This window comes from Aotus nancymaae, unplaced genomic scaffold, assembly GCF_030222135.1.
Source record: "Aotus nancymaae isolate 86718 unplaced genomic scaffold, 86718_ANA_hifiasm-v0.15.2.pri h1tg000057l, whole genome shotgun sequence".
In the NCBI taxonomy this organism is placed as follows: Eukaryota; Metazoa; Chordata; class Mammalia; order Primates; family Aotidae; genus Aotus; species Aotus nancymaae.
This window is the reverse complement of record NW_026988471.1, coordinates 63,375,690-63,397,850: the sequence shown is the minus strand read 5'-3', so window position 1 is coordinate 63,397,850 and position 22,161 is coordinate 63,375,690. Positions and strand designations below refer to the sequence as shown.

Below are 22,161 nucleotides of genomic sequence, written 5' to 3'. Positions count from 1 at the left end.
TTCCCATAAAGGTTGTAAGATGAATGGAAATTTCTAGAGAAAGTTTCATTTATGTTTAGGATTAGGTATTACATTAGATTGCTTCAAATCTTATGTTGAATGAGGTAGAGCAGGAGATTAGCAATCTTTTCTATATAGAGCCAGATAGTAAATATGTTAGGCCTCATAGGCCATCTGTAAAGAAATAACCATGGGTATATTCAATGAAACTTATTTACAAAAACAGGCAGCAGGACAGATTTGTCCTGTGGGTCATGGTTTGACCCTTGAGGTAGAGCAATAAATAATAACCAGAATCTACTAACAGCATTGCTGAACACAAGGAGGGAAACTCCTCAACAATTCAGCAAGAAAGCAACTAAAAAAATGAACAAAGATTTTTATTAAAATTAAACTTACTGTCACATTTTACTTTTAAAAGTATATCAACTTCTGGCTTGGCGCAGTGGCTCACACCTGTAATCCCAGCACTTTGGGAGGCTGAGGTGGGAGGACTGCTTGGGCTCAGGAGTTTGAAACCAGCCTGCCCAACATGGTAAAACCCTACTACTAGTTAATGCCAGTAAGTAAATGACTGGTATAATTATAACACTTCAATAGAGGGCTGTAGATCCAGGGGCTAAGACTTCAGTTTCTGCATTATTTATCTTTATTATATTTTGAGACAGAGTCTTACTCTGTCATCAAGGCTGGAGTGATTCTCCCAGGTTCAAGCGATTCTCCTGTCTCAGTCTCCCAAGTAACTGGGATTACAGGTGCTTAACACTGTGCCTGGCCCAGTTTCTACATTTATAATCTGGACATATCAGGGTCTATCTACCTCACGAGGTGGATGATAATTTAGAGGATTAAATACGTGGCACCCAGGGTGGCAGAGGTGGCAGCTTTTATCATTACTACTGTTATTATAGAGATGACACATGTAGACACAGGTGGCTTGCCAGAGAATGAAATAAATGAGTGTCAAAACTAGAATCAAAGCTCACCGAGGATGTTTCTCTACCATGATTTAGCATTCTAAATCACTATGAAAATACTTACCTCAATTTATCAATTTCTACTATATTATGACATAACAAGAAATTAAATAATCCAAGTATTTTGCATCCTTCCCCAGAATCATCCTATTGAGTTGGAAATAAAAAATTACCTAGTTTTTAAGTATCTATTTTTAAGAGTCTCTTCTATAAATGAAACCTGCTATGGTTACTCCTTGTAGAGTTTAAATTTTGGATACTGGTGGTTGGCTTGCTGGCATTATGACTTAAATCTTGATTACACTATGTATCACACATTAGGTGTTAAGAGTACTTTGCTTCCTGGCTGGGCGTGGTGGCTCACGCTTGTAATCCCAGCACTTTGGGAGGCTGGGACAGGAGGATCACGAGGTCAAGAGTTCGAGACGAGTCTGGCCAACACAGTGAAATCCCGTCTCTACTAAAAATACAAAAAAATTAGCCAGGTGTGGTGATCGGTGCCTGTAATCCCAGCTACTGGGGAGGCTGAGGCAAGGCAAATCGCTTGAACCTCGGAGGTGGAGGTGCGAGAATCTGTCTTAAAAAAAAAAGAAAAAAAAAGAGTACTTTGCTTCCCAAGAAGCACAGTGCAAATAACTAGGTAAGTAGAACAGTTACAAGAATGTAACTAATAGAACACTCAAAAGAAGAGAAGTTAAAATAACCTACCACAAGAACAGTCTGTCTTATGACCAGACAGGTTTGTTTTTTCAGGAAACAGATTTTCCCAAACAGATTGTAATCAGACCCTAATTTTTTAAAGAAATAATTGTTATATTGAGCATAAAATTTGAGCACTTGGGATAACAGGTGTATCAAAACTGTGAGAGTGGCAAAGGTTTCAAGTTTGTTTTTCAAAGTTTTTTTGGGAGTACATATATTAAATATTTTAATCTGTTTTAAAATACACAATCACCTTCTTAACATTACCAGCCCAGGATAGTTTAACATATACAAATAAATCAGTAATAAAATTCAGTATTACATCAAAACTCAAGTTAATAAGTAAAATATTAAACTTGGATTTCTTCTAATGTTTATGAATAAAAAGGAACTTTGCTTATATTACCCTGCTTATATGAACTCCTATTTCAATACAGAGGATATGTAGCCATAATAGTAAATCTACTGGTTTTGATTAGATGGGGACAAAACCCAAATCTTCAAACTCCTTGTAGCAGATTAATACAGAAAAAGGTTGCATCAAACGGTGGCATTTATTAACATATTACAGTACATGTAGACTTGAATTAGATGTAAAATTCCAAGAAATAGATACTTTATTATTTAGAATTAGTGGTGAAGTCAGACTGCTTAAGCTCTAGCTTCCTTAGGCATGTAAGGCAGCATAAGTAAAGCAAACAATATCATTTAACACAGTTCAAGAAAGTGGGAGCCTAAATTTAGCAAAAGATCAAAAGATGTACTCTGAAGCCTACTCGGAAACTGCAAAGGCTTGCTACAGTGCATCATAATTTTCATTTAATGCTCACGTAGTGCCTACCATGTGGCAGGCATAATTCTAAATGCTTTGTAAATTTTAGCTCACTTAAGTTTCAAAATAACCATATGAGGGAGGTAATAATAATACTGTCTCCATTTCCTGGATGAGAAAAGCAGAACAGAAAGAGGTTAACTTCCCTGTGGTCACAGGAATATTAAGTTGAGAGGCTGAGTTCTTACTCAGGAAGTATGGCTTCAGAGTAGGTGCTCTTAACCACAGTATTATGTTGTCATCAAAGCGGTTCTAAGTCCAATTTCTAAAAATTACAAGAGCTTTGAGGGCAGGGACTATGTCTTTTTCTTGAATTTCTAGTGCCTAGGTTCCTGCACATAGTTGGTATGGGAATGCTAACTAAATTAATGTGCACTAGATGAAAAAAAAAAAACACACACTTTGCCTTCATTTAAGACTGCAGGGGGCATAACTGTTCTACTTATGAAAGTGTATCTTATTGTAAGCCATCTAAATCATTTTTATACACAAATTGGGCATATCTAAATAATTATAATAGCCAAATGTCTTCTATGTACCATATTATGCTTGATGCTCTTCCTCCATGAATCTTCTAAAAGAAACTCCACAAGTATTATTGTCTTCATATTACAGATGAAGAAACTATAGCTCAGGAAGATTCAGATAATTAATCATAGCCTTACTGCTGGTATAGTACACAGCAGAGATCTGATCCACAGTCTGACTCCAAAGCCTACATTCTTTTCAATAAATCATGTTTTCCCCACATTTTTGTGCCCTTTCAAACATTTCTAGCCATTATTAGATAACGGATTCACCTGTTAAATGGTGGGGTAATAACTATGCTTAAAGCAAATGATTTCATCTAGCAGTACAATTCATCGTTTTCAACAAAGTTGTTAATTCTTACTAGTCAGTGCTGCATTCTGAATATGAGGGTAACAAATAAATGCACCCATACTTAGCATCCTAAATATTTAGCTGATATTAACAATACTAACTAAACATCAAATTAAAATAACATTTACAACAATTACTTGATTTTTTTTTTTTAAGAGATGATCTCACTCTCTCATTCAGGCTTTAATGCAGTGGTGCCATCACAGCTCACTGCAGTCTTGAACTTCTGGGCTCAAGCGATCCTGTCACTACAGCCTCCTGAGTAGCAGGACCACAGACGCATGCCACCAAGCCCGGCTAATTTTTATTTTTTTTAAAAATAGGGTCTTACTACATTGCGAAGTCTGGTCTTGAACTCTTGCTTCCAAGCAATCCTCCCACCTTGGCCTCCCCAAGCACTAAGATTTTACATGTGAGCCACCACACTCAGCCCTAATTCCTTGAATTTTAAATGCCATCATCTTCCAAGTAAAAAAAGGAAAAATAGTCCTCAGTTGTCCCTTGAATATGGAATAAACTGGTGACTGGCTAGCTGAATACCAGTTTATGCAACTCAGTCATGCCTTTTCATTCATTCAAGTACTGACTTCTAAGCCTGGCGAACAACAGCACATCTGGCTATTAAACATTTTTAAAACTGGGACTCTGATAAATGTAGGATTGAAAATCAAATCCTCTTCAAGGCAGGTGCCATACTCCTTTTTCATTTTCTCTATTAATGTCCAATGCTCTGAAGCCAAGTAGAGGAGCTATGCTACTTGCACAGGATACTTGTGCTCAGATGAGTTCCTACCTATCAAAACCATTCTGAATGGAAACTAGCCCAAAGCAGGAGCTTTTGCTCTCAAAATAGCCTGACACATAAGTATACTGGCAAGAGCCAGAACTAGGGGGTACTCCCACACAAATTCAGATTTGCCTCCCTATTACTTTTTTTTCCCTAAGATGGAGTCTCGCTCTGTCACCCAGGCTGGAGTGCAGTGGCACGATCTCGGCTCAGTGCAACCACCACCTCCCAGGTTCAAGCGATTTTCCTGCCTCAGCCTCCCAAATAGCTGGGATTACAGGGGTGCACCACCAGGTCTAATTTTTGTATTTTTAGTAGATACAGGGTTTCATCATGTTGGCCAGGCTGGTCTTGAACTCCTGACCTCAAGTGATCCATTCACCTTGGCTTCCCAAAGTGCTGGGATTAGAGGCATGAGCCACTGTGCCTGGCCCCTCCCTATTAATTTCTACTGTTAACCAAAAAACATATTTTATGGAGAAAGGGCTCACAAAAGTTGCAATGTATCCTTGGCTATACCACATCTTCAAAGGTTCACTGGCTTTTATAGCTTTTCCCCCTTTCCCAATTCTCTCGTTTCTCATATATTCATTTTCCTATCAGGGTCCTTCATTATCTTAAATGTCTTTGTAATTATTTTTATTTTTTAAAACCAAATTTGGTTTCTGGGAAAGCAAAAAATGATTACCCAATGGTTTAATTCATCAGTGGGGGCAAAGCTTCATGTATGAATTGACAACTTTTACTCATTCCCAATTCTGTCATGTCTTTATGTCTGGGGGTAGAGGAAGAAAGTCCTGGGGTATATAAGCAGCCATTTCACTTTATCCATTTTATCTAATGCAGAGATTCCCAACTGGCATGTCTTAGTCACAAACAGGTTACAGTCTTCCAAAAAATCCTGAAAGCTATACATGGATATAAGGTATTCCATCTTGTGATGGTTAAATTTATGTGTCAACTTGACTGGGCCATGGGGTGTCCAGACATCTGGTCAAACATTATTCTGGGGTGGAGTACAGTGGCTCATGCCTATAATCCCAGCACTGTAGGAGGCTGAGGAAGGCAGATTGCTTGAGCCCAGGAGTTTGAGACTATCTGGACAACATGGCAAAATCCCATTTCTATAAAACAAACAAGAATTATCCAGGTGTGGTAACACACGCCTGTAGTTTCAGCTACTGGAGAGGCTGAGGTGGGAGGACTGCTTGAACCCAAGAGATGGAGGCTGCAGTGAACTGAGATCATGCCACTATACTTCAGCCTGGGCAACAGAATGGGACCCTGTCTCAAAAACAAACAAACAGAACCCAAAACACATTATTCTGGGAGTACCTGTGTGGGTGTTTCTAGATGACATTACATTTGAATTTGTAACCTGACTAAAGCAGACTGCACTCCCTAATGTGGGTGGGCTTCATGCAATCAGCTGAAGACCTGAATAGAACAAAAAGGCTAAGAGGGAACTTCTGCCTGATTTTGAGTTGGGACTTCAGTTGGACTTGAACTAAAAAATAAGCTCTTTTTGGATCTTAAGCCTGCTGGCTTCTGGACTGGAACTTACTCCACTGCTCTCCTGGTTCTTAGGCCTTTGGACTCAGACTGGAACTACACCATCATCTCTTGGGTCTCTAGTTTATGCACTGTGGATTTTGGAACTTCTCAATTTCCAATAATCAGTCTCTCTCTCTCTCTCTCTACTATCTTCACTCCTACACTCCCCCTCCTTCCTCTCTTCCCTCCCTCTACACATACCCTATTGGTTCTGTTTATCTGGAGAATTCTAATACCTGTCTATTTTATAAATGACTACATCTGGGCATAAAGAGATTAAGTGTATTGCAAGTCTCATTCAGCTTTTTAGAGAGGTATATGTAGAGGTGTATTTAAGTGCCTATCTCCTTTAAAGGGCAGTAGGTCCCTGAATAATGTCATTTTGTTGTAATGTTGATGAGAAAAACAATTGATTCCTGGCTGCAGCCACTATCGGTGTGGAGTTTGCACATTCTCCCCATGTCCGCATGGGTTTTTTCTGGGTATTCCAGTTTCCTCATACATCCTAAAGATGTGCACATTAGGTTAATTATCTAAATTGTTCCAGTCTGAGCGAGTGCTGGTATGTGTGTGTGTGAGTGTGCCCTGCAATGGAATGGCATCTGGGCCAGGATTAGTTTCAGCCTTGTACCCTGAGCTGGAGGGATATGCTTTGGCCACTGGCAACCCTGAACTGTAATAAGTAGATTGCAAAAGGAATAAATTATAAACATCTGTGAAGTCTACAATAATCATACAAATGCACAACAATAAATGATGCACTATGAAAGTGCCCAGTGAGCCTGCCAGATTTGTTTTTGAATTGAATGGTGGTAGGAGGTGCTCCTTAGATAATTTTTGCTTTGCAAACATTTATCCCTTGATTTTACCCAGCAGTAGTACTACAACTGCTGTCACTCACTGATTCACCAAAAACTGGGTAATTGTTTCTCATTTTTACTAATCTTTCTTAAATGTAAGTATAGCTCACATTTACTTCAACGTTTAATATTAGAAGTGCTTTGTGTCTTTATTTAGAAGTTCAGTGATGTTTCTGTGACCAGAAAGATGCCATAGTAACTCTTGTTTATGTCAGTCAGCCTATGGTAAAATTGGTTTTGTTATATGTCCTTTCGCTTAAAGTTGCAGTTTCCAAGACCCTCTTGAGGATATTAAGTAATGACTTAAGTATTTTATATTTAAGGTAACTCTTAATATTCCTTCAACATATTTCCAGTTAGTTTTTCTTTCTTGCTTAGGTACAGAAGTTTATTAATATCAACAGTTTTAATATTGATAGCATTAGGTTTCACACTCAAGTGGAAGTTTAGAAGAAACACTAAAGTCCACTGGGTAATTTAATCTTCCATTTAAGAGGATATCTTATGCTGCATCACTATTAAATATTAAGTAAGCTATCAAGTACAATCTACAACTATATACTTACCAATCCCCAATTTCAAGCTATATAAAGAGTGACTAATTGTAATATTCACCATGCTCTAAACATGATTTTTCCCTTCTGCACAATTTCTGAATAAATATAATGAAGGATTTCTATTTTGAAATTAAACAATGGATAGTCAAATTTTCTGAGGGGAAAACAGCAAAAGGAAATTCTATCCACATAGTTAAGTAAGCAAAGATCTATAAGGCTAAAGTCTTAGATCTTAATTCCCTTATTTTGTTGCTTACTTGTTTTCAGTTGTATGTTCAAATGTTCACAGGAGGGAAAACCTGCATAAATATTAGCTAGATGATTAAGTAAGTAAAGATGAAAAGGTAGGACTGGTTATATGCAATTTAAGAACGTTGAGTTTCTGCGCCTGTAATCACAGCTACTTGGGAGGCTGAGGCACGAGACTCCCTTGAACCCAGGAGGTGGAGGTTGCAATGAGCCCAGATCGCACTGCTGCACTCCAGCCTGGGCAACAGAGCAAGATTCTGTCTCATAAAAAAAAAAAAAAAAAAAAAAAAGGAAAACTAACTTAATCTTGAACTAACACAAGCCAAGGTATTAGTAATTCTCTTTTTTGTGACACTCGACTTTCAAAGCTCTCAAAATATGTCTTCAGCTAATAACATTTTCTCTGTAGCATTATCGACTGGATGTCTAATAAGAAAAAAATAACTCACAGCCTCCTTTTCTACAGCAAATTAATATAAATAGATTACTTACCAATTACCTAAATTTCTAAATGATATCCAGAACAATACTTTAAAATTTTACAAAAGCTCAGGGTTAAATGCAGTGCTTATGACATTCATTATCTCTTTTACCATATATCTATGAAAAAGGTGTCTTGGCTATTTCAGTCAAGGTTTCTTTCTGAAACATAAATAAAGTAAAAAAAAAAATAGAAGGCCAAGGCGAGCAGATCACGAGGTCAAGAGATCGAGACCATCCTGGCCAACACGGTGAAACCCTGTCTCTACTAAAAAATACAAAAATTAGCTGGGCGTGGTGGCGTGTGCCTGTAGTCCCAGCTACTCGAGAGGCTGAGGCAGGAGAACTGCTTGAACCCAGGAGGCGGAGACTGCAGTGAGCCGAGATTGCACTGCTGCACTCCAGCCTGGCGCCTGGCGACAGAACAAAACTCTGTCTCAAAAAAAAAAGAAAGAAAATTTCCTGGTTTCCCAGGATAGAAAAAAAAAAAATGTTAAGATAACATTGATAAAAAAAGGACTGCTTTGTTGCTGTCATTTTATTGTTTTATATCTTTACCCAAAAAGTGAAGACCTCATTCTCATTTGTATAATGGAGATACCACTACTTACCTTTTTTACAGTTTATAAGAATGTTAACAAAAGAATGACATATACTAAACTCTGGGTTTTCAGAAAAAAATAATTTACCAAAGGGAGAAGATATCTATTTCTCAATCATGTTCAAGTATGGCTTTTACATCAAAGCTCAAACCCTCTGAGACTGGCTGGACCCACAGTTGAGAATTAGACTAAGAACACTTTTTAATTTTGAAAGAATTCTTCTTGCTTGACTTTTCCCTACCTAAGTAACAAATTATTGTACTAAACCCAAGGAAGACATATTTATTAAAATCTAAGACAACTTTTTGATGGGCTAAAAATAGGAAAGTGCTAAGAAATGGGGACCTGGATAATGTCACATACCAAATAGTAAAAAGTGGAAGAAATCTGAAATGACCAACTACACCATTTATCTGACTTCACAAAACAAAGATTTGTCTTCTATGCTTGTTTAATTAAACAAATTAAATCAAATTCCCATGTTTAATTTAATTAAGCTCTGAGATCTAAAACACTCGCATTCTATCAAAGCAAAATTCAGACAAAACCATTTGATGGCATTTTGTTCAGGACACTTATTGCATCCAGGTAAGACTGAACAGGAATAAATCATTTCAACTTTTACCACTAAAAAACTTATTGTTTACCGTTACTAATATGTGAGGAGGCTGGGCACAGTGGCTCACGCCTGTAATCCCAGCACTTTGGCAGGCTGAGGTCGATGGATCACCTGAAGTCAGGAGTTCAAGACCAGCCTGGCAAATATGGTGAAACCCCATCTCCAGTAAAAATACAAAAATTAGCCGGGTGTGGTGGCGTGCACCTGTAGTCCCAGCTACTCAGGAAGCTGAGGCAGGAGAATCACTTGAACCCGGGAGGTGGAGGCTGCAGTGAGCTAAGATCATGCTATTGCACTCCAGCCTGGGCAACAGTGCAAGATTCTGTCTCAAAAAAAAAAAAAAAAAAAAAAAAAATGAGGAATTCTGTGCTGTTCTGAACATTGTCCAGAGCAACTAGAAAAAACAGTTTAAGAAAAATACTAACAAATCTAATTCTCTCCAAAAGGACTAAATTAATGTACTTTTCCAGCAGAATCTGAAGCCCAAGAAAGAGTGCTGGCTGCAACTCTCCTTCACAACAGCAGGTTAAGAAGGAAAGTCTTTGTTCAACTTTATCCATCTCTGATTCAGTCACTTACTCAGCAGGGCTTACCAACTTTCTTCCCAAACTTCTTCTGGCCTCTTCCAGCAGTTTCTCTTTCCTAGCATCCAAATTCTGTTCATTTTCCATAATCCATTCGCCGAAGCAAAAGCAGAAGGCCTGAGCCAAACAAATCTCAGAAAGTCTTTTTTTTTTTTTTTTTTTTAAGACAGAGTCTTTTTCTGTAGCCCAGGCTGAAATGCAGTGGCATGATCTTGGCTCACTGCAACCTCCACCTGCTGGGTTAAAGTGATTCTCCTGTCTCAGCCTCCTGAGTAGCTGGGATTACAGATGCATGCCACCCTACCCAGCTAATTTTTGTATTTTTAGTAGACACAGGGTTTCACCATGTTGGCCAGGCTGGGCTTGAACTCCTGATCTCAAGCGATCCACACACTTTGGCCTTCCAAAGTGCTGGGATTACAGGCATGAGCCACCGGGCCTGGCCTCAGAAACTCTTAATGCATCTTGCCAAATCTATAGTTTCTCTTTTTTTTTTTTTTTTTCTAAAGACGGGGTTTCGCCATGTTGGTCAGGCTGGTCTTGAACTCCCGACCTCAGGTGATCTGCCCGCCTTGGCCTCCAAAGTGCTTGGATTACAGGCGTGAGCCACTACGCCCGGCCTTCTCTTTGATTTTTATAAAAAATAGAATCATACTATAAAATCCTTTCTAGCAGATTGATTTTTTCAGTCATTTAAAAATTTCCTTTCATTTTATCTTCACAAAAGTTCTTTGATGTAGACATTATCTTCTTTGTGTATACAGCTAAGTTCAGAAGTAACCTATCCAAAATCATGAGGCTGGGTCAAGATTCAAACTCACATCTGCCAAATTCCATGAAGCCCATGTGCTTTATATTACCTCCTATATCTGGTTATCATATTATACATAAATAACTTCAATCAACTTGTATAATGCAAGAAATTCCTACTTGAAGTGGTCACACTTTAAAAAATTCATTATCTGATAATGTTAAAAGTTCTAAGGCTACAAATTAAAGATCATCCAATACCAGTGTCACCCTATCCTCTACTGAGATGAAACTAAATAGGTAAAAGGTTAGGTCAAAAGCAACAGTCCTCATTTAGCATCATAATTACTTCATTTCTTGTGTAAAGGGCAAGGTTCTGCCTAAATAATAAATTACTCAATAGAAATAATGTACATTAGCCAAACTATGTAATAACTGAATTAGCAAATTAAACTACTCAGACACAAAAATCAACTTAAAAAGCCATTAGCTATGTGCACCAACTGGTAATATCATAATTTCTCTAGTATCTTACTGTGTCAAAGTTATCAAGGCAATGAAGTATAACCATTTCAATTATAAAGACTTTGGGAAGATTTCCAGTTAAAAATGGTTTTCTTAGCAAAAGATAACTGGAGAAATAAAGTTTGTAGATTCTGATTTTATTCACAGTATCTTTAAGATAAGCTTGTGGATCAGGTGTTAGAATTACATATATCAATTGTCAGTATAAAGCAGTGATGTTCAAGAGAGTGCCCTCTTGTACACCTCTGGAGTTGAAAAAAGGTAAAATTTGGCACAGGGTACAACTCTGGACGGGGGAACAACCTAGATATCAAGCTACACCTCTAGGGGTGACTTTAGGTCAAAATGAATCTTAATGAATCTTTTCTGAAAGGGTCTGAACCAAAAAAGGATAATGTATAGGAGCTAAGGGGTAAAAATATTCTCCCTGACACACCTACTCCCTAGGAAGGGATAAGAAGTACATTTGTAAGAAAGCATAAACAAATAAATACAACTACAATAAGTCAACCGATAGTTGTTTCTTATTTTAGGACTAAACCTTAATTCATCTCATACCCTCACCCCAAGTCTTTTAGTAGCTGCTAAATTATGAGAAAAAAAAGAAAAAATTGCTTTTTTCTAGTTGTTTTTCTATTCTTCAATTCAACTGTAGCCTTTGGCACAGAATGAGGTTTCAAATTCTCCTTGTTCTTTCCTGGAATCAACACCGTACTTGAATCTCCTAGGTTTTTGATGGACAAAATTAACAATTTTTTCTTAAACTTAAGAAAAATCTAAATCTCAGTTTAACCTTCTTTTAAAATCACTGTAAAGGGTAAATACTGAAGGATTTACTGGAACTGTTAATTAGCTAATAAGTGTGGGGATTTAAAAAATATAAATGGTATAGTCACCAAAAAATCCAAGTTAATGAACATCTGTAAATATTAAAGAAACTCATTGAGATAAAGAAAAATCTTACTACGCTTTACTATAGGACTATTTGTAGTTTCCCAAAGGTTTGTGAAAAATGTAACCAATCCACAAATCAGACAGGCATTATACATCATAATGAGGCTCCTTTAACAGGTACTCAGTTGAAAAAATACTTTTTGAAAAGCTGAATGAAATTAGAAGCCACCACATAAATTAGTAAGTTATACAAAATAGAGAAAATTAGTAAATACCTGAACTGAAGTGGCTGATTCCTGTAAATGGCCACTAGCAACTGCTCCTTTGGAAGTTGCTGAGGGTACACTGTGCGTTTTGGGGGTTCCTGAAGTATCAATATTTTCATCTGTCCTATGTGACTGCCAGGCTTCCTTTCGATGATGAGATTCAGTAGCCTGCTGGTCTCCAAAAGCAGCCCAAGAACAACTATCTTTTTGTTCATTCTCAAAAGCATTCCAATCTACAACTTGGCTAGGACCAGCTGAACTGAAGTCTGCAAAATCATCAGAGTCTTGAAAACCATTGCAGTCATCTTGAATATTTGGCACAGAATCAAAATTTCCAAACTCACCTTCTTGCCCATTTTTCAGTTTTGAAACAGGTTCAGTGCCTGTTCCACTAGATTTTCTTGCCAATTGACATCCTTCTGATAAATTATCAGAAGTCTGTTTTAGGTCTGACTTTGTTAATATCGTCTCCTCTTGGCAAGAAACAGCATTTATATCCCCAAATTCTCCAAAGTCATCACCTGGTTCACTAAAATGTGGAAAGTGCTCTGAAGACTCTTCGAAAGTGGCATCACTCATTGAATCTTGAGTACCAGTAACAAAAGGTGGAGTTGAACCACTGGCAGTGCCAAAGTCACCAAAATCACCAAAATCATCTGCATTGGCATCACTGCAAGTCACAAAGTCATTACTACTATCACCATTTTTTACACTTACAGAATCATCCAAAACATTTTCTTCTGTGGGGTCAATGTTTGGGCTTTGGAAATTAGTAAACTTTCTACTTTCTTCTTTGGAAGAACCAACTTCATCATCAGAAGTTTTAACAGAATCCATGCATAGGTGAGCACATTTAGACGTAAATAAGTCAAGTTTTTCTTCAGTTTTACATTGTTCTCTCCTAATGGCTTCTGAATTATCAACTGAGTCTACCAAACTCCAAGCCTTTGATTGAACACTTGACTGTAAAAATTCATCCTGTTGCAAGGTTGGAAGGCCTTGTTTTTCAACACTGAAAACTCTGTTAGCCACTATGCTTATTTCTGAAACACAAACCTGATCCTCTCCATTAGTGTCTCCTTTGTTATCAAAGCTTCTACCCAAAGACACTTCTTTTACAGAATTCAGTTCATTGACTCTATTAATTTTATTGTTTTCCCGAATGGTTAGTGCTTCTCTATCATTTAAAACTGCACATCCTATTTCTTCTAGTTGTATCCTTTCCTTTCTGGAAAATGTGGCAAAATCTGCAAATTCATCAGCAGGACTAGGTACAGAGTCTAAATTACACTCAGTGCTATGAGTGCTAAGAGGCTTCCGTCCCTTTGAATCAGTTATGTTGTCCAGATCATCTGTTCCCTGAGGATTTACAGTTTCCAACACCGCAAACCCATTTGTTAGAATTTCCAGACAAGGAGGCTTCTCACCATTGCAGCTCTCTAACTGCTTGTTTTGATGAACAACATTCATATTAGTTCTAAAATCTCCTGGAGAGAAACTTTCAAGTGTTCCAACATTCTGTCTCTGCTCCACTATTTTATTTAAATTTCCTGGACTTTCCATGCCATCAATGGAAGTCTCTAATGTTTTAGATGAAATTATTTCTTTGCTGGTGGTAGAAAGTAACACATCAGACTGTCCTTTCACAGGAGCAGAAAGTTCAGCAGTGATGTCTTTATCATTACCATTTTTAATGGACTTAAAGCTTGTAAGGCTATCTACATTTTCTGAGAATTCATGAATTGGCATAAAATGGTTTGAAGGTACAAACTCTTCCTTGGGACATGTATAATCTGGTGTATCGAAATCAACAAACCCTACACCAGAAGGGCTAACTTCTGAAAACCCACCAAATTCCCCAAATTCATCATCATCATCATCCTCTGCTCCATTGTCTAGTGGTGGTGGGGATGAAGAATACATTCGAATGATGTCTGGCTCCATTGTTCAGTTGCTTTCAAACAATTAATTTAAACCTGTAAAAAAAAAAAAGATTTTTTTTGGAGGGGACAGATTACATAAAACAAGATCTTTCAAAATTCTCTCAAAGCTACTTTAAAACAATGCAAATTTACAACACTCTACTTTGTCTTTTTTTCCTTGACCATTTCCTGCATGATGTTTTGTATCTTTTAATCTAGTTTTCTCTTAGGTGAAATTACACAGCTATAATATACTGGCCAAAAAAAAAAAGTTCTCTTAGACTATATGTTACCAACAGCATGGTAGTACATCAATGAAATTTGGGGATTCCAGAAAATTCTGAATATATGCTTACAAAAGTACACCTACAAAATTCTCTCCTGGGCATGTGCTTATTCTGTTAAGTTCTCCTTCAATTCATTAAGGATTCAATGTTTGCCTTATGAATTTGTATGACTTCTTTATATTAATAAGTAAAATGCATAAAAATGTCATCTCTAATAATTGCTACAAATATTTTCTTCATTTGGCTTTTCAATGTTTATTTCTGACCCAAGCTAATTTTAAAATAACTTTTAATAATTTGAAATAGTTTAAGACTCAAAAGAAGTTGGAAATACGAGAGTTCTTATGTATATTCCACTCAGCTTCCCCCAGTGGTAATATAGTAATACGGTAATAACCATAATATACATGGGTCAAACCAGGAAACTGACATCAGTACGATACTATTAACTCAGGTACAAACCTTGTTTGGATTTTACCAGGGGTGTGTCTGTATGTGTGTGTACACAGTTCTAGAAAATTTTATGTATGTGGATTATATTAGAGTAACCATCACTACAATCAGGATAAGAACTGTTCTATCAACACAAAGAAACTTGCTTATGTTACCCCTTAACAGTCACACTCTTCCCTAAACTCTAATCCTTAATCTATTCTACATCATTATAATTTGTTACATCAAGAATGTTATATAAATAGAATCATCCACTAATAACCCTTTGAACCCGGCTTTTTTCCTCAGCCTCGCTTTTTCCCTTGAGAGCTAACCATGTTGCTGCATGTGTCAACAGTTCATTCCTTTTTCTTTTTTAGAGACAGGGTCTTGCTACGTTGCCCAGGCTGGTTTCTTGGGCTCCCAGGCTGGTTTCCTGGGCTGAGCAATCCTCCTGCCTCAGCCTATAGCTGAGACTATAGGTGCACATCACCACTCCTGGCTCTGACTCCTTTTCATTGCTAACTAGTGTTCCATTGTATAGATGTTCTATAGGTTGTCTACTATTCATTCCATATAGGATATGTGGGTTGTTTCCAGTATTTTCCTATTACAAATAAAACTGCTATGAACATTCAATTCATGTACAGATTACTATGTGAACCCAAGTTTTGATTTCTCTAAAATATATATACCCAGGAGTGTGAATGCTGGGTCATATAACATGCTCAACTTTATAAGAAACTGCCAAGCTATTTTCCCAAGTTAATTTTTAAGAAGTCAAATCAACTGATCATTTCATTTGGAACTTTCTTCTTTATTTTGCTATCATATAAGAGTTAATAAATACTTTTATTTTCTTCTACTTTCAAGGTTTTTTTTAAAAAAACATTTATTTTTAACACATCTAGAACTTATTTTGGTGTATGACATAAAGCAAAAATGTAAGGTGAATAGTTTTTTCTAAACAGCCAAGCAATGATCTTAATCTCTTTTGTTGAATAATCCTTCCCATACTAATTAATTTATAATAGCTTCTTTTTAATATATTTAATTCTTAAATGAAACCTGAGTTATTCTGTTCCTCTGTGCTAAGGAGTCAAAGATTCCACAAGTCAGATTTAACATTAAAAGCAAAGGGACCACCTGTAATCCCAGCACTTTGGGAGGCTGAGGCAGGCAGATCATTTGAGGTCAGGAGTTTGAGACCAGCCTGGCCAACATGGTGAAACCCCGCCTCTACTAAAAATACAAAAATCAGCCAGGTGTGGTGGTACACATCTGTAATCCTAGCTACTTGGGAGGCTGAGAGAGGAGAACCACTTGAACCCAGGAGGTGGAGGCTGCAATGAAGCGAGGTCACGCCACAGCACTCCAGCCTGAGTGACAGAGTGAGACTCAGTTTCAAAAAAAATAAGCAAAGGGAGAACAGCCAAAGTCTTAGAATAAAACCAGTCCATAAATAATAAACAAACTTCTTACAACTCACAGTTGCCCAGTTAGATAGATACATGAGGAAAATGTTTACTAACAAATTCAACCAGTTTTGCAAGCTAGAAAAGTCACTTTCCTCTAACTCTCAGAATAAAATTTGTTAAGATCTTCCAGTTTTAGAGTGAAAGTACTGCAGAAACCACATAGTTTAATTCAGAGGTGAGGAAAATGAAGCCAACTAGTAACTTTCCCAAAGTTCATTCAGACAGCGGCTTAGTGGAGAAGTGCTTCAGAATTTTGAAAAGGATCTTTGAGGTTATGACTGGTCAGTCACTGAGAGTTACCAAAAAGAAATGAGCAAGTCACAAGAAAAGTAAAAGGAAATAATCTGTAACATATTTACTTCAAATCATCTTTGTTACAAAATTAGCACCATAAAGAAGGAAATAACTGCTTTGCTCTGCCGTACTCTTCTTTCCTGCTGCTGATATAAACAGGAAAAAAAAAAAAAAAAAAAAAAAACCAACAGTACAAGTTACACATAAATCCTATTCTCTTTCCTTGTCTAGTGTCCTGATAACCCCTTCTAATGCTTAGTGTGCAAGGTAATTTTACCTTTAACTGTGTCCTTCTAATTATGAAGTTCCTATTATTTAAAAGCACTTTGTAATTGTTGATGAGAATGTGGGGAAAGGAACCCTTGCACACACACATGCACATTGCTTGTGAGTGTATAATTGTCATAAGCCTTCCAGAAGGCAATATGGTTGTACTATGCAAACTCTTTTTAAAGAAATCTAAAACAAAATGCTCCAAAGGGGTTATTTAAGCAAGTTACATTATGTCCCTATAACAGGATATTATATAGCCATTAATGACAGGGTTCCTTTTTCTAAAGTTTAAAAGCAGCTGGGCATGGTGGCTCACACCTGTAATCCCAGCACTTTGGGAGACTGAGCCCAGGAGTTTTATCAAGACTAGCCTTGGGCAACATGATGTAACCTTGTCTCTATAAAAAATAAAAAAAAATTAGCCAGGCATGGTGGCATGCACCTGTAGTCCCAGCTACTTGGGAGGCTAAGGTGGAAGATCGCTTGGGCCCATGAAGTCAAGGCTACAGTGAGCCATGATCACGACACTTTACTACTCCAGCCTGGGTGTCAGAGTGAGACCATGTTTCAAAAATAAATAAATAAAAATAAAATTTAGAAGTATTAATAAAGATAGTAACATGTCAAAAGGATACAAAAGCCAGCTTGAAAGGGCTGCTACTAGCTAAATCAGGAACAATCTGAGCACTGAAATAAAGATAATAATGGATTAAAACCCAATAAATAAAATAATAAACTGAGTCCTCACAGATATAAACATGTAAGTAAATAAACTGAAAGTTAGATGAGGAACTAGATATTTGCATAGTTTCAAAGTACTTCCCCACAATACACTTAATTACAAAGGAAAAAGTATAAGTTTACAGTGTGAAGCCTGACACGACCTTAATCAGGTGATCAACATGCACATTATCAGTAATGGGAACATTGAAATCATGCACCACCTAATGAGATGCAATGAGAATACAGGATCACTTCTGGAATATCCTGTCAAAAATACAACACCTGACTTCAGGAGGAAATTTCAGGCAAATTCAAACAGAGAGAGACTACAAGATTACTGGCCCATAATCTTCAAAAGTATCAAGGTCATGAAAGTCAAGGAAAGACGGAAAACTCGGTTCAGATTGAAGAAGAATAAAGAGACATGAAAAGTAAATGCAGCACTTGATCTCCTTTCTATAAAGGTCGTTACTGGGATGATTATGAATCATCTACTTTAATAGAGTCCAAAAGATTCACTACAGCAGCAATTTATCAATGTTAACTTCTTGATTGTGATGGTAGTATTGCAGTCATACAAGAGAATGTCCTTGGTTGTAGAAGATACACACTATTTGGTAGTGTTGGGGCATCAGGCTGGCAGTCTTAAATTGTTTCAGAAAAAAACTTGTTTGTATTGACCTTGCAACTTTTTATGTTTGTGATTGTTTCAAAATGAGAAAAAAAAGCATTCAAAGAGATTAATACTCCTACATTTAAATGTGTATTTTAGAATAAATGTGTTACTTACACCTTTAAAAAAACTGTGGTAAAATATACATAATATAAAATTTACCATTTTAACCATGACAATGTTCGTACATTACTGTTAATATTATTGTTAACAGACCTTGTTCAATTTTTACCATTACAAAAAAAGGGCTAGCTGCGCATGGTGGCTTATGCCTGTAATCCCACCACTGTGGGAGGCTGAGGCAGGTGGATCACTTGAGGTCAGGAGTTCAAGACCAGCCTGGCCAATATCCCCATCTCTACTAAAAATACAAAAATTAGCCGGGTGTGGTGGTGGGTTCCTGTAATCCCAGCTACGAGGGAGGCTGAGGCAAGAGAATAGCCTGAACTCCCGAGGCGGAGGTTGCAGTGAGCTGAGATTGTGCCACTGCACTCCAGCCTGGGCGACAGAGCAAGACTCCATCTCCAAAAAAAAAAAAAGAACTTGCATTTGTGTTTGTGTACAGTTCCGTTCAATTTTATCTTCTATTCAGCTTTGTGTAATTACCACCACTTTCAAGACATAGAACTGCCCTCACTCCACCTCTGTTCCCCTTGCAACCACTAATCTGTTCTCCATTGCCAGTTTTGTCATTTCAAGAGTATTATGTAAATAGAGTCATAAGGTATGCAACCCTTTGAGTTTGAATTTTTTTCACTCGGTGTAATGCCCTTGAGGTCCATTCTGGTTGCTGCATGTATCAGCAGGTCAGTCTTTTTTTTTTTTTTAATTGATGGTGGCATTCCATTGTACAGATACACCAGTTTGTTCAACTATTCACTTACTGAAGGATATTTTGGTTGTTTCCAGTATTTTACCATTATAAATTGCATATATCTAATGTGTGTGTACATACATATATACTAATAGCATATATAGTATACTATACGTACTAATATAAATAATATAAATACTATACATATTATATATAAATAGTATGTATAATAAGGATGCTAGGAACATCCATGTACAGGTTTTTGTGTGCATGTAAGTTTTCATCTATTTGGGATAAATGCCAAAGAGTGTGACTGCTGGGTATTATGGTAAGTACACGTTTAGTTATGTAAAAAACTGCCAAATTATTTTCCAGAGTGGCTGTATGATTTTACATGCTCATAATACCTTATTTTCAAAGAACTATGTGTGATGGTGTTTTTCTAGCTTAATCTGTTTGTGATTAACCTATTGCTTTTTTCCAAAACTTTCACTGTTGAAAAATGAAATAATTTATTAGTTCAAGACCTATTCTAAATTCAGATGTTAATGCAAAGACCTGAATTGGAAACTTTGTAACCAAAGTAACAACTCAGAAAGTTTTTCTTCCTGTCATATCTTTGCAAGGTACTCTATTTTTCCTTATAGGTGAGACGGGCTTTATTGGCTTTGTAAAGTAAAAACATTTTCATATTTCTCAAAAGAGGGTCACCTATTGATGGTGAGAACTTGGGCTGCTGCATGTTCTCCTGCAGCAGGTCTTAGCTCTGACCCAACTTATCCTTTAGAAATCTAGGAGAGTGTCACTGCTTCTAAGTGTGCTTGAACCAATCAGTGTAGGGGAGGCTCAAAAGTTTCCAGAAAATTCCTCTATGTCTAAGCCAACTCTACTTAAAAGAAGTTTCATGTTAATTGAAGTATTACTTGTATAATGAATTTACAAATTAAGTTTCATTTATATAATCCACTTTAACACATAAAATATGGGCTTTAAATAACTGTTCCTACTTGACATAAAAAAAAAAAGACAGATGAGCTACTTTAGTACTGTGTCTGGCATGCAACAAACTGAATGTTTCTTCATCTTCTTAATGGACTACTTACTCCAGCCACGGAGTCCCAATCAGTCATCTAACATCTTTATAATCTGTACAAACAAGCATACATACATGTGTGTGCATGCATGTGTGTAACTCGTCATTTTTATGTCTACTTATTCTAAGACCTGTTAGACAGCAGCAAATAAATAATGCGGCTATTGTCTTGCAAGCCACAGTATACAAAAACAGTTGACAGCAGGGTCTCATGATTGGGTAGCAAACAGTATATCCTAATAGTCAGAGAACAGAGATAGAGAATTTAGGTGGGCTTCCTCTACTTTGGAGATCTGTCGATGAGAAATCACATCTTATAAGGAGATTAAGGGACGATATAGGTGAATAAAAATAATAAAAGTGCAAACTGAAGCCGACTTTCAGGGCTACAAACCAGAGGGTAAAATCAGAGGGTTTTGGGTTTGGGAATTCTGGCACAGAAGGTCCAATATAAAAGGGTCAGGGTAAGAGTCCAGAAGTCCAATAGCAATCAGCAGTGGAACCCAAGCCCTGAGCCAGATTAGTAGCTAGGATGGCAGGGAATATAACAGGTGAAGGTGATTCTGTATTGATCTTCCACCAAAAGAGAAGCTGCACTTACTTATGGAATTCTAGCCTCTAGTCTGAAATGGTCATGGAAAAGAAGATGAGGGTGAGTCTGTAAGTTGTAAGCTCTGGGGTCAAAAGGCAAGATGGGCTTGGGAAGGCAGAAGGAAGGAAGGAATGGGGCCAACAACTGTCTGAGACTATTTGGCCATTTAAAAATAGTTTCTCGAGAAAAAAAAAGTTGGAGGATTTAAACTACCAGATATTAAGACTTGGCTTAAGGTCATATGGTCTTGTGATAAAGATGCCATTGCAGTGTGGCGGGGAGAGGATGGACTTTTCAACAAATGATGCTAGATTAATTGGACATAGACACATAGACAGGAAAAAAAATCTTTGATTCTAACATCTTACACAGAAATAAGTTCCAGATAGACAGATCATGGGCCTAAATGTGAAAGGTAAAGCAATCCGCCTTCTAGAAGATAACAGAAGAGATTATTTTTATGACCTTAGGAAAGGCATAAATGTTTTAAACAAGAAACAGAAACACTGATTATAAAAAAGACTGATATATTGGACTGCATTAAAATTTAAAACTTCTGTTCATCAAAAGAATACCATAAACAGAATGAAAAAGCAAGCCATTGCCTGGGAGAAGATAGGTACAAAACATGTAGCTGTCAAAGAACTCATATCCAGAATATGCAAAGAATTCCTACAAATCAATGTGAAAATCCAACAGAAAAATGGCCAAAATATTTGAACAGGTATTTCACAAGAGAGGATATCCAAAAAACCAACAGCATATAGAAAGTCATCAGGGGAAAATGCACATTAAAACAACATTAAGATACCACTAAACACCTACCAGAATGATTAAAATTAAAACAAAGTTATTCTCTCCATAGCCACTTTTGGTAAGGATGTGGAGGAACTGTAATTCCCATACTTCATTTGTGGAAATATTAACTGGTACAGATATTTAGAAAACTATTTGATAATATGTACTAAAACTATACTTGACCTTCAGCACCTGGCACATTCTGTGCACTAAGTAAATTATCAACTGCCATCATATTTTAACTTTCACCAACTCTGTGGCTCAAATCATAATCTACCTGTAACAGAATGTAAGTCAGTGTGTGCTTAGTTGGCACAAACATTCATATGACTCTATTATTTTAAAAGGTCACTGAAAGAATAGGTCACTTAAAAAACATTCATAACCACACTAAAGATACATGAAGTTGACTTTATTGCCAATGTTTATAACCAATCTCCAGAAAAATATAAAACTTGACTCATATAACTATATAATTTCATAGGCTTGGGGGCACGGCGTGGTGGGGGGGCGGTGTGTGGGGGGTGCTGATAAACTAAAACTGAAGCCCAGGGTTGAAGGACTGAGATCATAACCCCTAAACAAACTCAAGGGTCCAGTTACTAGTCTGATAAAAGATGGAAGTTTTGAAGTGAAATAGAAAAATGTAACTCAGAAGTTCT

At 37.0% G+C, this 22,161-nt stretch overlaps 1 protein-coding gene across 3 annotated transcripts in view; it reads right to left on the bottom strand.

Moving 5' to 3' along the window:
- The window catches only part of AFTPH (aftiphilin), a 66,370-nt gene that overhangs the window by 25,972 nt on the left and 18,237 nt on the right, over nucleotides 1-22,161 (bottom strand). For all 3 annotated transcript variants that reach the window (XM_012477231.2, XM_012477233.2, XM_012477232.3), the window contains exon 2: nucleotides 12,130-14,096. In XM_012477231.2, coding sequence (XP_012332654.1) covers nucleotides 12,130-14,064 — 1,935 coding nt within the window. In that variant the 5' untranslated portion in view covers nucleotides 14,065-14,096. The remainder of the gene's footprint in view (nucleotides 1-12,129; nucleotides 14,097-22,161) is intronic.